This window comes from Saccostrea cucullata, unplaced genomic scaffold (genome assembly GCF_032062105.1).
Source record: "Saccostrea cucullata isolate Sc308-1 unplaced genomic scaffold, CSIRO_AGI_Scuc_v1 ctg1514, whole genome shotgun sequence".
Taxonomy (NCBI): Eukaryota; Metazoa; Mollusca; class Bivalvia; order Ostreida; family Ostreidae; genus Saccostrea; species Saccostrea cuccullata.
In genome coordinates this window covers 55,962-70,765 of record NW_026919947.1, presented here as the reverse complement: position 1 = coordinate 70,765, position 14,804 = coordinate 55,962, and the positions used below count along the sequence as shown (strand labels likewise).

General features: G+C 31.8%; 1 protein-coding gene across 2 annotated transcripts in view; it reads left to right on the top strand.

Moving 5' to 3' along the window:
* The window catches only part of LOC134240777 (uncharacterized), a 33,457-nt gene extending 23,502 nt beyond the window's left edge, over positions 1-9,955 (top strand). For both annotated transcript variants that reach the window (XM_062722866.1, XM_062722860.1), the window contains exons 5-13: positions 39-248; positions 1,570-1,869; positions 2,326-2,491; positions 2,610-2,655; positions 4,000-4,600; positions 4,741-4,943; positions 5,183-5,423; positions 6,200-6,412; positions 6,872-9,955. In XM_062722866.1, coding sequence (XP_062578850.1) covers positions 50-248; positions 1,570-1,869; positions 2,326-2,491; positions 2,610-2,655; positions 4,000-4,600; positions 4,741-4,943; positions 5,183-5,423; positions 6,200-6,412; positions 6,872-7,263 — 2,361 coding nt within the window. In that variant the 5' untranslated portion in view covers positions 39-49 and the 3' untranslated portion in view covers positions 7,264-9,955. The remainder of the gene's footprint in view (positions 1-38; positions 249-1,569; positions 1,870-2,325; positions 2,492-2,609; positions 2,656-3,999; positions 4,601-4,740; positions 4,944-5,182; positions 5,424-6,199; positions 6,413-6,871) is intronic.
* The last annotated feature ends 4,849 nt before the right edge of the window (positions 9,956-14,804 follow it).

The following is a 14,804-nucleotide window of genomic DNA, read 5'->3' as shown; positions in this document are numbered from 1 at the left end:
TTGTTCTAAAGATTCTTTTCTTTTTGTTTTTTGAACAGGCTTAAGCATTATGGATCTAGACAGAGTTAATGAAATGATTTCCATGAGTGACATTTTAAATATTTTGGAAAAGAAGGGTTATTTCAGTTCAGAAGATGTGATATGGGTGCAATATTGTCTACGAAAGATCGGATGCAACGAACTTTACAAAAAATGTTATCAGTATGCTAAACAGAATGAGGCACTGTGTTTCTACGAAAATCAACCAGGTAATATTGCATTTTTAAATAGTGTATTTCACAAACATGCGCCTATGAGAAAGAGAGAGGAAGGCGCGATAAAAATATGAATCGTTTTATAACACATTATGAATCATCTCTTGATGAAAGGTAATGAAACAACATATTAATGCAATAAACAATAATATATTTATCAATTAAGTCAGATTACGGAAGCCAGTATGTATTTCTGAAAGATTCATAGTATTATTTCAATTATATCATATCTCTCATGACGTTACGTACATTGTTGGTGTCATTTAACAATTTAATAAAATGATATTTTAATAATATATTGTTTCTTAAATGTCATCAGTTTCACAAGTGCACGAAAGTCAGTCAATAAATCGTACCTCAATAGCACGGTTGGTAAATGTAAAAGCGCTGGCATGGTACGCCAGAGGCCCTGGATTCGAGAACCGGTTGAGACTTGATTTTTCATCAACCGTGACATAAATAGGGAAAGTTGACGATAAAAAATTCTATTGACATCAACGTACGTACATTATGTCAAGATGCTACGTGCCTGTAAAGTTTTCATTATATGCGGAATCAATTGCAAGAGTTTTCTAGGAACTCATTTTTAAGGACCCCAAGTCTTTATCATTAATCTTTAAATAGAAAAAACACAGCTGATAATTTTATAATAATCATTAACAGAATTATGTCAGTTACTTTTTCCATACATAGGTGACAGGTAGTTGGGCGTCTCGATTCTCTTTCCCTGTGCGAGTTGAAACTAACAAGACAAAAAAGCCAAATTGCGAATGGTTTAATGACTGATATTTCAACTAATTTCAAGTGCAAAGGTCAAAAACGCAAAACGAAGTTGGTTTAACGTCTTAAATATTCAACGTTTAAAAATGTAAGCAGCATAGACTTTTATGGTGATTTTCATGAGTCGAAACTATTTTTTTACAAGGTCAATGATTGTTTCTTTCGCCAAACTCCTGATATCAAAAATAAAAGACAAACTTAAAAGCTAAGGTCCCTGTCATAGCAGGACATGGCACGAAAAGGAACGCCACTACACAATGAATTTTGACCTTATGACCTAAAATTATCACAAGGATTCTTTCACGCATGATACATTTTTTTTTAAATTGCAACACATCAAACTATAAGCGAAAGAGTTACAGGTAGTCATAATTACAAGTTTACAGAGCAAGAAATGGAAATGTCCAAATTTTTATTCATCGCTTTAAACGAGTAGAGATTTAAGGACAATCTAGTTTGTCTTCTTTGTTGGAAAAAAAAGTAAAAAAGGTGGTTTAATTTTTTCTATTTCAATTTTTTTTAATTTTTATTGCAGTAAGAAATGGCTATAAGCATGTTGGATTTCACGTGGCTGGAAACATAAAAAAATACTCAACTAAGGAAATATTTCAAATACAAAAAACAGTAGCCTCTATGATAGGATGTCCTATAGAAGAGGTAATTATCGACGGACTCAAACCTGACGAAAGCTTTGTGGTTGTATTATCGATCAAAGATGCATATATAGATGCATTACTGGCGCTTGCTGAACAGATTTTAGACAATCTATATGAATTGAATGTAGATTACCTGGTTTATGATGAGGCAAAAATTAGGAGGACATTCCTTGGTGAAGGTATGATACTTTGAGAACCCATATGTAGATATTTCAATGAATATGTTTTCACTTGTTTTCTGACTGTTAGCGTGAATGTTTTTCATGCATTTGATTAATGACATGAAGTAACTGTGCAATTGAGCCAATCAAATGTTCACTGAAATTTTGAAAGGCAGCTGTTTGACAAAGCTCTGTCATTCAGTCATCTTTCAGTTTTATTAAATTTAGCAAAATATCATAATCTTATTATTTGAACTATTGCACTAATTTGTAAGAAATATCTATATCTTTTTTTTTGGGGGGGGGGGGGGGGGAAATCATACATTTAAGAAGGAATATTAACATTCTTTCATACAATCTGCTAGAAATCGTATTTATCCAATTTTCTCATTAATTCATGTTTGAATAAAAGAATATCGAAAGGTTTATAATTCTCAAAAAAACATGTTATTTTAAAATTTTAATTAACGCTAGGTGCCACGGCAAGTGAAATAAGACCGCTTATTTCCTCTTCCATAATGCCAAAGCCGGTCACTCAAGTAACGTCTGCAGCGACGGACACAGAAGATATCAATTGTCTGTCTTCCGTCATTCGAAAAAGCCAGTCCCATAAAAAGATAGCAAAAAACATTACTGAAAGGTATGACAACATCATATAATAAGTTTACAAACCTTTGCAAATTAGACAATCAGAAAGTAATTTAGAGAAGAAAAATAACATTCTTGTCTAGAAATTCAGCTTTTCCTTTATTTCACAGTCAAATACAAAAATCGATGAAAAGAATGAAAATATCTTCAATTCAGGTAAATCAATTTATCTATATTTCATATAACTTGGGAAGCTATTAAGATTAAATTCCTTATAAATTGATTTACCACCAGAAGTGTAGAAAATAAGACAATTTTTCATTTTCAAATGCCTTCAAATTGTACATATTTTAAATGTAATGTCGAACACATTGATTTGTTTTTGACGTATGTTATTGTGACCTATGTAACGCAGGTTATACGATATATATCCTATTTTTTGTGTCGCCTGCGGAGCAGAACGGCATTAAAGACTTAAGGATCACTTTACCCCTTGTCTGTCTGTCTGTTCCTCCGTCTGTCTGTGCGTTTGTCACACCTTGTATGTCAAGAAGTGTAACCTACAAGAACCTACCCCTAGAACCTAACCCTACCCTCTTCCTCACTCTATATACTTTTAAAAAATGTTTCAAGGAGTTTGCAGGTCTATTTAGTAGACCAGTCCCTATATGTCATTCGAAATATGAGAAATGTTAAAATATTCCATAAAAGTAAATTATCGGAAATACTTCTGATGCATGCCTGTCCATACCATCTTCTCAAGTCAATAGTTTAAAAATACTAATGTAGGAAGGTGATAAAATAAAGTGAAATACATTTATCAACGTCAATTTCCTTCAATACCTGAACTGTATAGGCTCTCATTAGTCTTATTTTAAAGAGGTAAATCCTTTCTGCTTGAGTGGTTTTCAAGATCATATTTTTTTTGTTTTTTAACATAGAAATAGTAACTTCGAAGTTTCAGGTAATTGAGGTTGAGTAAAAAGATGAAAGTGGAATGAGTAGAGATTAAAATTGAACTATGGAATAATTCAGTATTTTAAAATCCCTTATAACGTTTCTGCACAAAATAGAATAACTATTTTTGTGTGATATTTTAGGGGGGGGGAGGTTAATCAATATTTTGAAAGCGTTAAAGAAGCTTAATTTTGAAACAATCAATCCTTGATCAGGGATATATGTTTTGAGTGTGCATTCATGGACCTTTGATTTGCACTATGTAGTTGTTGCGCTATCTATAGCTAATAATTGAATCAATAATTTATTCAAATGTATTCCTTAAAAAATTATAAGTTCATGATAAAACAGTAAAACGTCGTACCTTAATAAACAGAAATTTCTTAAAATATAGCAACCATACTGGCCCTGTTAGCAAAAACTTTATATTGCATTAAGAGTTTTAATCTGGTATATATATACATATAAGTAAATGAAACCGGTAGAGTGTATTTCGGTATTGTGATTTTTTTTTGTTTGTTATATGAGTCTTTAACGAACTAAACTAAATGTCATTTAAGTCCACAACAATTCAAAACTATAGCCATCTTGATCTATTTTCAGAGATATAAAACTATGTCCTTTACATGTGAAACATGCAAGAAAGATTTAAAAAATCAACACAAGATGAATATGCATAAGTCCAGAATGCACCCAAATGTAACCTGTGAAATATGTCTACGCGAATTTAAAAATCAACTTGGTCTCAAAATCCACCTGTCAAAAATGCACCATCATCATATGTATTCCCGTGGTCATACAGATACTGAGCTTTATACAAGACAATCTGCACGACATGAAAATCATCATAGAAAAGACAGAAGAGACGAAAAGAATAGTGGTCGACAAGGTTTTCTTGCTACAGCCTTTCTAAATAAAGATTGGTACTTGAAAAGATCGACCTTTATCACCAACATATCTAACATTGGTCCGCAACAAGAAAATAAAAGTGATATAGGAATACGACCAAAATCAGTACCACCTAAATTGATAGATAGTTCTCAAACATATTCTTCTATGCCACGAAAGAGAGAAGTTATTATGGAGTCTGCTAAAATTATACAGCCATCCCCACAAACTTTAATCAGACCCCAAGAGAAAACAGGGGAACGAAGTAAACCAAAAGAACCGTCGCAATTTGATAGGACACCTTTGTCATTGTCAAGTAAGAAAAATCAAGTAGTTTTATAAAAAAAAAAATCGTTGAACCATGTTATGCATGTATTTCTGTGCATTTCTTGATAAACAAATAATATTATATCCACATTTTTTTTTATATCTACTGATAAATTCAATTCGTTTCAGATTCGTCACTCTCATATCTTGAGTCAGATAAATGTAAATATCTTACCATTCTAAAGGCAGGATTTATTTGTTCTAAAGAGGATAGTAAATTAATCATAGATAGAGTCAATTTATTTGTTCAACGATTAGAAGAAATGGTTGCCAGAGGTTCGGATTGTTCGATGGAATTGTTTAAATCTGGATCTTACTACGATATAACCAAGGTACAACACTAGACCATTTCTTATCCTTATAGACCGTAATATTGTTAATAGATAGAGCTGATAGAATTAAAAATATCAGTTCAAAAGAGAACTTAATTTTAGCTATCCATTGCATCATAGTAGAGTTTTAGTACATAACATATATTAACTAAAAACTATGTGCAAGTTCCAAACTTTCGTAATTATTCCACCTGTGCAGAGGATTTTGTATGTTTTAATTTAAATCGTTGTATTTACAGATAGGTTATGACGATGACTTCGATTTCATGTTTTACCCAAAAGCCAATTTTGAGGCCGAATTTGCCAATTGTCCGCCAGGATACTGCCAAATTAAGAAATGTCTAACAACGACTCAGGACCTGGATAAGATGTTTAACAAAGATGGTTACCTTGTTCCCGGGATTTTTAAAGAAAAGATGTTCAAAACTTTTGAGAAGTGCATTGAAAGTCCCGGCTTCCGAGAGGGCAAAAGAACAAGGAGTATATATTTCTTTAAATCTTACTGAAACTATAACTATTAAATTTATGAAAGATTTTGCTTTATAGAAAAAATTTGTTCTGAACTGATTTGATAATCTGTTGATGTTTTTATGAACTTGGTATTCTGACTTTTATATAAAACTTCAACAAGAACTGTTTATTAAATATCAATTAATTTCTGTACACATTGAATATTTATCGTATCATAAAAGTTTAATATTGAACTTTGATATTATAGACTTAGACAGGTATTGGCTGGCCGAGGCCGAAGGCCAAGACTGTTAAGTCAAATGTGCATAAAATTTCAAAGTAAACATCCGTTCGTTATATAATAAGTAATGTTAGACTTTCACGCCAAACATTCTTTTCTTTTTATCGAATATAATATACGCGTAATATGTTTTGTACGTAAAATGAAAAATAATTTTATTTAAACAGTTTAACAACTGTTTAAAAAGTTGGACAATAATATTATGAAACAATAATTAACCATAAACTAATATTTTAGGTTGGAGTCTTTGATTCTAGCGTGTGCATTATGTACTTTACTTTCCAACGAAACATGCTATAATTTTTTTTAATTTGGTTCGTTGTTAAAATTGTCAGAAATTTCATATTTAGTCAAGGAGGATGAAATTAACTTCAAGATTTTCATTTTAAGGTGAACTTTCTCTAAGTGTCTCTCAAAGACGAGAGTTTGGCCCTATCAAAGAACATCAATTTTAAAAATCATATCATATATAAGTACTGTAATTAAGTATAATTATATTTCTTAGGAAAGGTGCAGAATCCCGAAAGTCCTGCCTTTACGATTTTCTATGATCTACAACTCCAGGGTAAACCTCCAATCAACATAAATCTAATTCCAGCTATTAAAGTGGATGGATGGCCCTCGACATTTAGAAAACCTAATGCAAATTGGATCAGCGATGACCATGCTAAGGAAGCCATGAAATGTTTTCACGGTATAACGAAAAGCTTTCCAGGAAGTAAGGAATATTTTGTTACATATTTTGATATACTGTATCATAGGATTAATATGATAAGAGCAACAATTTGTGTCTATTCAGTGAAACTTGTCTAACGCAGATGTTGTGTATTTCAAAATCTTGCTAAAACGATATAAACAAAGTCACCGTAAGCAATTTCACTTATGTTATTAAATCTGGAATTTTGGCTAAGCCGTCCAATTTCTTGGGAAATAGTAGTGGGAGGATCAGACGTGTTACCGTCCAAAGCGGTTATATAAAGTTTTGAACACATTTAAAGCAAAATACGTTTTCCTGGAAAAAAATTAATGAACAAAAATAGAAACAATAGAAGTCAAGATGTTGTCATGTTCAGTATTTACGAAAACAGTAGTTTGAACAATTAATTACAATACAGATAATGTAACAAAAAATGTGATCGAAACCATTTTTTTTCACTGAAATAATTTTTGTATCTAGATTATGCAGATGCAGCACTTCTTTGGGGGGTGTCGTTTTCACATGCAGAAAGGAATCTGATTCACCACGCAGATAGTAAAGACAAAGGTGTCCGTAGGACAATCTTCAAAATTTTAAAGAAATTAATGGAAGACCTCAAAACCGATTGTCCTCAAATTGAAAAATTCTGCAGTTATCATCTGAAGATGTTTATCCTAGGCTTTTTTGATAGACACAAAGACTTTTCTGAGAAAAACGAGGAGTATTTGTTCAATCAAAGTATCAAGGAACTTATTAAATGTCTAAAGGGAGGAGAAATTAGAAATTATTTTATTCCAAGCGACAATATTTTACAATATATACCGAACAATGAAAAAGATCTTATCGCAGGAAAACTTGGAGAATATATATAGATTTATTGGCAAGGAAATGTTGAAGACGACCAGTAGTATGAGAGCGAAGTTTTTGCATTTACGGTTGTAAAATATTTAAAGATTATACATACGAGGGTTATTCGAAAAGTTCGTGGACGATGTCAATCTTTGTTATACTACTTTCAAGAAATATAAAATAAGCTCAATATACTGTGTAAAATATTTGCTCTATTAATGTGTGAAGTTTCATTTCATTCGATATAAAAGAAATCAATTTACTTCATTTTAAATTCAACATGTTTTGTACCCGCGGAGCATACTTAACGGCAAACGTCAAAAGCATAACATCAAGAATTTGTTTTAAAAATTATCCTCATACATTTCGACAGTGTAGTTCAATAATCAATTATTAAAATCCCTTTTCTATCACTTGAAATTCATTTTTCAAATTGTTTTCGTTGTATAATTTCCTTTGTCAGTTTTTTAATTTCTTATTTCTAATTTCTCCGTTATAAGTAGACCTATTTTTATATTCATATAAGGCAGAATTTGTGAAAAATCTTGTGCGTGAAAAGAAGAAAACACTTGCTGTGACCTTCAACTCGACATTTAGATATATCGACAACGTGTTGTCAATTAAAAATGGTCATTTCCATTCCTACGTCGATACGATATATCTTAGTGAGCTTGAGATAAAATATACTAAAGAGTGTGACACATCTGTTTCATACCTTGGAATTTTACTTGAAAAATACGTAAATGGTAATATAACAGTTAAGCTATGTGATAAACGTGGTGACTTTAACTTTTCTATCGTCAACTTCCCTTACTTATGCAGTGTTTACATCTCAGTTGATTCGATACGCAAGAGCATGCTCTACGTATGAACAACAATTTCTAAAACGAGGTAATTTATTGACAAGCAAGTTGATGAAACAAGAATTTCAACTGTCTCGTTTAAAGTCATCATTTCGTAAATTCTACGGTCGATATAATGACCTTGTCTGCAAATACAATTTATCATTAAGACAAATACTAACTGACGTTTTTCATACTAATTTTTAGTCTATTTTTGAATTGACGACGGATTTTCCCGTTATTTCCTGATAATGACAAGGAGCATACGGCGGTTGTGACGGTCAGCAGGGGACGCTCACTCCTCCATGGCACCTGATCCCACATCTGTGTTTGCTCTTCTCCTATTTTGTATTGTTTTATGGACATTGATATTGAATATCTCCATATCCTTCTTTTACCACTTAGCTGTGCTTTCACAAGATCAGCAACTCGGAAGCGCCTATGGCTTTCCATGACGTTTCAAATTAAAAATTTTTGATAAGATTTATCAGATAAACCGTTTCTTCACAGATTGCCCTCGTCCGAGTTTCTGTCACTCAAATACTGCCTCTACCATTTATAAACACATGCGCGATTTTTTTTGACATAATTTTTTATTCCATTAACATTTAAGAGTTAATTCAGGATTTTTCCTATTTATAACATAAAACTGCATCGTTTTCTGCTGCTCTGTGACGTTCAACAACATCATTTTGTGTCGTTTTCAATGAGGGCTACCTATCTTCCCAAATTGACTTCTTTCAACGAATAAAAATATTAAGCAATAATTTGGAGTATAAATCAATGTAACAATTCTTAATTTAAAGGCCTAAGATTTTTCCGTTTTTTTTTTATTTTACAGAGAATAATTATGACAACAGATATTGTCATATTTATTTGATGTGTTGTTTGTTACTAAATTTTAACATGCTCCGCGATCCAATGTTTGCACATTTAAATTATATTCTGGATAGGTTTGAAATAAATCTTGATAATTTTAAAATTTGTAATACAAATAATTTGAATTTTTTTTCGAAATACTGTATTTTACCAAATTTGGTTAGCATATCACGTTAAATAAAAAAAAGATATGACAGAAGTCCACGAACTTTTCTTTTTGCATTGTCTTTGCACCTCTGACGATTTTTTAAATGTATATAGGCTATTAATGTACCTCATGTACCAATATTTTGGTTCGTGCGAATAAAGTGGACTGAACTAAACATGCATATAGTTAGCGATGACAGTACAAACTGTTAAGCAGAGAAAATATTTTTACTTGTATTTAAACAATCCGTTATATTTCTAAAGCAATCTTTAACTTGTTTATCCTTGAATTAAACTTTTTATGTAGAGACTTGAACACTGAATTTCCCTCTGGATTTGAGTGTTTTAAAACAAATTACCAGGTATGCATTTTCTATTGAGTATCTGAATAATGTATATATATGTATGTATATGTAAATATTTACCTTTCCAATGTGTTTGTCCTAGATAAAATTTCAAAATGTAAATGTACTTTAGTCCCCATCAATGTATTGGCGAGGTTCCAAAAAAAAAATCACGTGCAGGGAGGAACAAACAGCTAGACAGAAGCAGGGCTTGGAGCAGGTGGATTGCAGAATCAAAGCATGTAAATATAAGGAATAACTGTCAGATTCCTACGTGATAACGAAAGAGCCATTATACGTGATTCTTGCGTGATAATTTTCGGCGTTTATGCAAATTATTACGCAACCCAGTCGATTGATCACATCATGAAATCGAAAAATAAAACAGTTATTCCTTAAATATTCCCCGAATTTGATAGAATTATAATGATGTCTTTATGTATATAAAATATTTTCAAAATTATTATTTCAGTTGTTATTCTGGTAATGCAGAAATGTTTTCAATATGGTAATTTCTGAAATTAAAAAGTCAAAAATTTTAAAATTTAAAGAAAATGGTTTGAAAATACAATTTTCTTTGATAATTCTTAATGCAATCAAAATAACATTCTCCTTTCAAATAAATAATTTTGAACAAAAATACTTATCGTTGTTAAAATTTTTTGTACATAAAGTTTAAAACTAATTTTTTATTTGATAATATGAAATAAACAATGTAATTCCATTTGTTTGATATTTTTTATTAAACCCTTTAATATAGATGATTAGGCTAAAGACTCATGGAGGTGAAAAAAGTAAAATATTAAAATAGAATTTGTATGTAAATATGTACATGTATGATTATGTTTATTATTTATACCCATTTGCAAATCAATTTATCATTGATTGTTTTATGCTGACGAATGCAGATAGAATTTTAAACGAAATGTCAATTATTTGTTTTGTGAAAATATCTCGTATGTGTTCCGATCGCACAAGTGTCTAAAATGCATGCAAGCTCTCAAGGGTGCTGCAAATAAAATTGTTTGTGTAATTACATATTTGAAAAAGCTATCAGGGTGTCTATTAGTCTCTAACTAAGTCAATAATTTTTCATAAATAGCTGTGTAAGTCTTTGCTACAAAACTTTATCAACAGAATGAAGAGTTCACTTTAAATGCTCATAAAGGCTTGAATTTATCATGTTTTTCTCATGCCATGACCATTTTAGTCACACATGGAAGTAGAACTGGTTTTTAGCGGACCAGAAATAAAGATTTTAATATAGACATGAAATATCTTTAAAAAAAAAAAGAAAAGAAAAAAAGGGGGTGATTCTGCCCAAACTCCAGAATCATATTACGTAGGAAAAGGGGTAAATGAAGGTTCCAACTTACGTTCATAACTGTAATTTTATTAATACTATATCAGATAATCTTATTTTGATATGTTCCAACGGAATAAAGGATATAATTAAATTTGGACAATTAAACTAAGAAAATTCATTTCGCAGTAGATTTGTTACTAGCTCAAGATAAACATATGTACCTGGTTAAATTAGGATGAGAGGGATGAAAAACAAACACTAATTAATTTTGATGGTGAGAAATAAGTTCATCCTCATTGTACATTTTCCATTGTAAAAGTTTACATGTAAAAGATCCCCTATGTGTATTAATATAACAACCTAAAGTACACTGTACCCATGCACACCACACGTGAGCCTTGTTCGGAAGGGTATAAATGTATTTTCTTTGAAATTGTGACCAACGACGTCCTGTCCTAAATGTTGAATTCTGGACTCTTTATTTAGATAATTCGTAGATTGGTTATTGTAAACCATAATCATATGAATTTTAGCTGATAAAATTTAAATGGCTAGAAATGAAGATTTTCGAATTGGTTTATAATAGGTGATTATAAAATTAAGATTTTTTTATGTATATGATATATAATTTCGGATTAGATAATGTACTCATGCAATTAAAGTCCGGCTTTTAGTACTTTCAGTACTTTGATTTGAGAATGGCAATAGAAATAACAAGCTTACACAAATTTACTGTGTCTCCCGCCAAAAGAAAAAAAGAAGAACATGCACGGGTCTAGAAGGGGTAGGTGTGACAGGGTCGGCTGGGGTAACGGGACACTTTTTGAAGGAGCGTTGCTTTAGGGTGTATGCAGAATTTATTAGTTACGGCATTGAACTTTGACCTAATTATCAAAAGTGTTTTTCTTATGCCAAAGGGAGTTGTTATGCAAAATTTCATTGCACAAGCTAAAAGGCTTCTCAAGATATCACTTGGAAATGAAAGTGTGATAGACAGAAGGCAGGGTGACGGACAGACCCAAATTCGTATCTCCCATTCCTTTAAAAAAAGTGATAAGGAAATTTATAATGCGTTGGAAATTATTTAAATAATTTGATACCAGCTAATTCATCAATTTAAATATTAAACTACATTTCAATTTTTATTTTAAAAGTCGGCCATTTTTTTTTTTATCATGTATAGTGCATTGCAAATTTTTGAAAAGGTAAGCAATTTTTTTAATAACAGTGTTTATTCCCATTCTCCTGCCGACACGATGTAGCCAATTAAGCTTCAAATAGAAGTATGAAGCAATATACCATAATCACCTCCTTACGGAGTTGATGAAACAGGAATATCAGCAGTCTCGTAAGTTCTATTGCTGACACAATGACATTGTCAGCAAAAAAAAAACCTAGCTATCATTAAGTCAAATACTAACTGACTTTTTTCATACTGGCCATTTTTTACATATTAATTGTCAACGGATTCCTCCCCCCCCCCCCCAAACTTGAAAAGAAGCACACGGTGGATGTGACCGGTCGACAGGGGATGCTCATTCCTCCATGGCCCCTGATCCCATCTCTGATGTTTTAGAGGTCCGTGTCCTATTTTGTATTGTTTAATGGACTTCTGCTCTTGAATACTGATCGTTATCTCGATACATTACATGACTTAAAACAAGTTGCTTTTGAATAATTCACTAATGACCTTTTATGAAATAATTGAATCTTTTATGCTATTTTAGGCTGTTTTCCGAAAGTGAAAGTAGAATTTTAATAAAGTTAAATTAGAATAAATTGTACAGACATCACTTTATACCTACTGTATTTCTTTAGGGGTTAATATGAACTTTAACGCAGGCTTAATCGAGTTTATTTGCAAAATTAATTAATTTATTAACTAGTATAGATGGGTTTTTGTATAAATATACCAATAAATATGTAAATATCCATTTTTAACAAGATGTGTTTGTGAAACACTATGCACCCGGTGGCAACAAAGTTCCTAAAGCTATTATTTAGCATATATGCCACAGTCAAGGTCACAAGGTTATTGACCTAAGTGTCATTTGAAATAGCTTAGTTCATGTTGTATACATACCAAATATGAGGTTTCTATCTCTCATGGTTCAGAACTTATGGCCAAACTTCGAAAAAGCTATTTTTAGCATATAGGTCACAATCAAGATCACAAGGTCATTGACCTTAGTGTCATTTGAGAGAGCTTAATTAGTGGAGTAAGCATACTAATATGGAGTCTTTATCTTTCATGGTTCGATAGCTATGGCAAAAGTTCGAAAAAGCTGTTTTTAGCATAAAGGTCACAGTCAAAGTCATAAGGTCATTGATCTTGGTATCATTTGAAAGAACTTAATTAGTGGAGTATGCATACCTAATATAAAGTCTCTTTTTCTCATGGTTCGAAAGTTATGGCGAAGATTAAAGTTGACAAGAGATAGACAAACAGATAAACAGTCAAACAGATAAACAGACAGGACAAAAACAATATACGTCTATATCTTATATATATCTATATCGATCCGGGCGCATAAAAATCACGCAATGCCTTATTGTACCTTATTAGTGAATAAGATTAGATATATATTTTTGAGGGGTTCTCATACTAAATTAATGAATTGCACAATGGAAATAAAATTAGGTTTTAGTGTTTATTTTTAAGTAGTCCTCTAGAACTTCCAATGCACATCTGCTACCGTTCTTGCTTATGCACTAATTCCATGATCCAGGCGGTTATGTGACATGCTCTGTTCAAAGAAGCTGTAAGATTTCTCTGAGTCTTATATATATTTCTTACTATTCAAGCTATTTTTATACAATGAACAGTTCACTCTACAGAAATCATCATATATCGGCAATAGTATTGGTTGATCGTATTGATTGATTGTTGCTTCCCTCTCGAGTATTTTCACTCACATGCAGAAGCCACCATATTTTCAATGATCATTGGGTAGCTACAAAGTCTGACCTATACTTTTCACTTAAAGCCATAGAGCAGTGATAGGTATTTTTCGTGCCCGCACCTTCTGTGACACGGTACCTCAACTTATACAGTCTCATTCGAAGGATTAGTCCCCGCGAAATGAATACAGTAAGACTAAACTCATTTTTCAGAACATAAGAGATTTGATAAAAATGTTAAACGTTTATCTTTTTACTTTACTAAGTAACATATGACTTTTAAAACACCCCTTCCCAGCCATTCAATTAAAACGTGCAAGACTGTCCTAAACAACAGTTGCAGCTAAATTTCTACGATACAATAGGTTCATCATTATCGAGATCTGAGCGAAGGAATTGTTCTTTGCCATTTTTAAATGCTCTTTTTCAGATGATAAGGTCGAATTTTCTCTAACTTAGAGCAGTGTAGCCACCCTTGGACTTCCGGTACAAGGACTGTCCTTAATGCATACGATACGTAAGACCCTGTTGAGGCGTTATGTAATGAATTTTTGCATCAACAACTCTCCATCACCTTTACATTGACATTTTTCAGCTACAGTAACGGAGATGCGTACTTAAGTCTTTTTCAAGAAGCCTTAGTATCGTAATTTAAAACAATATTTTCACTACTTCTTGTTTATATTTGTATTATATACTGACACGCAAAAGAAACGCAACACCCTACTTTAGGGTGAAATAATTATGTAAAGTAAAAACATTTAAATCTTAAAATTATGGATATCTTCAAATTGGTAAATATCGGTAATTTAACGGTTGAACGATTTTCATACCATAACCGGAAGTCAAGATTGAGTCTGCGTAACAGAAATCGAAAATTGCATGATTCACTAAACAGCTGGCAATATTTTGGAGTTTTAAGGGTTTGTACTGTTCATCTTAAGTAATGCAGCAATATTTCAAAAAATAAAATCTCCTTTCGTTTCCTCTAACGACGTTAAAGCTTCTTGAAAATGGCTTAAGTGCGCATTTCCATTGCTCTAGCTGGAAAATCACAAAGTAATGGCAATGGAGAGCTGATGATGCAAAAATACACTACATTACGTCTCAACAGGGTCTTACGTATTTTATTCATAAATGATATT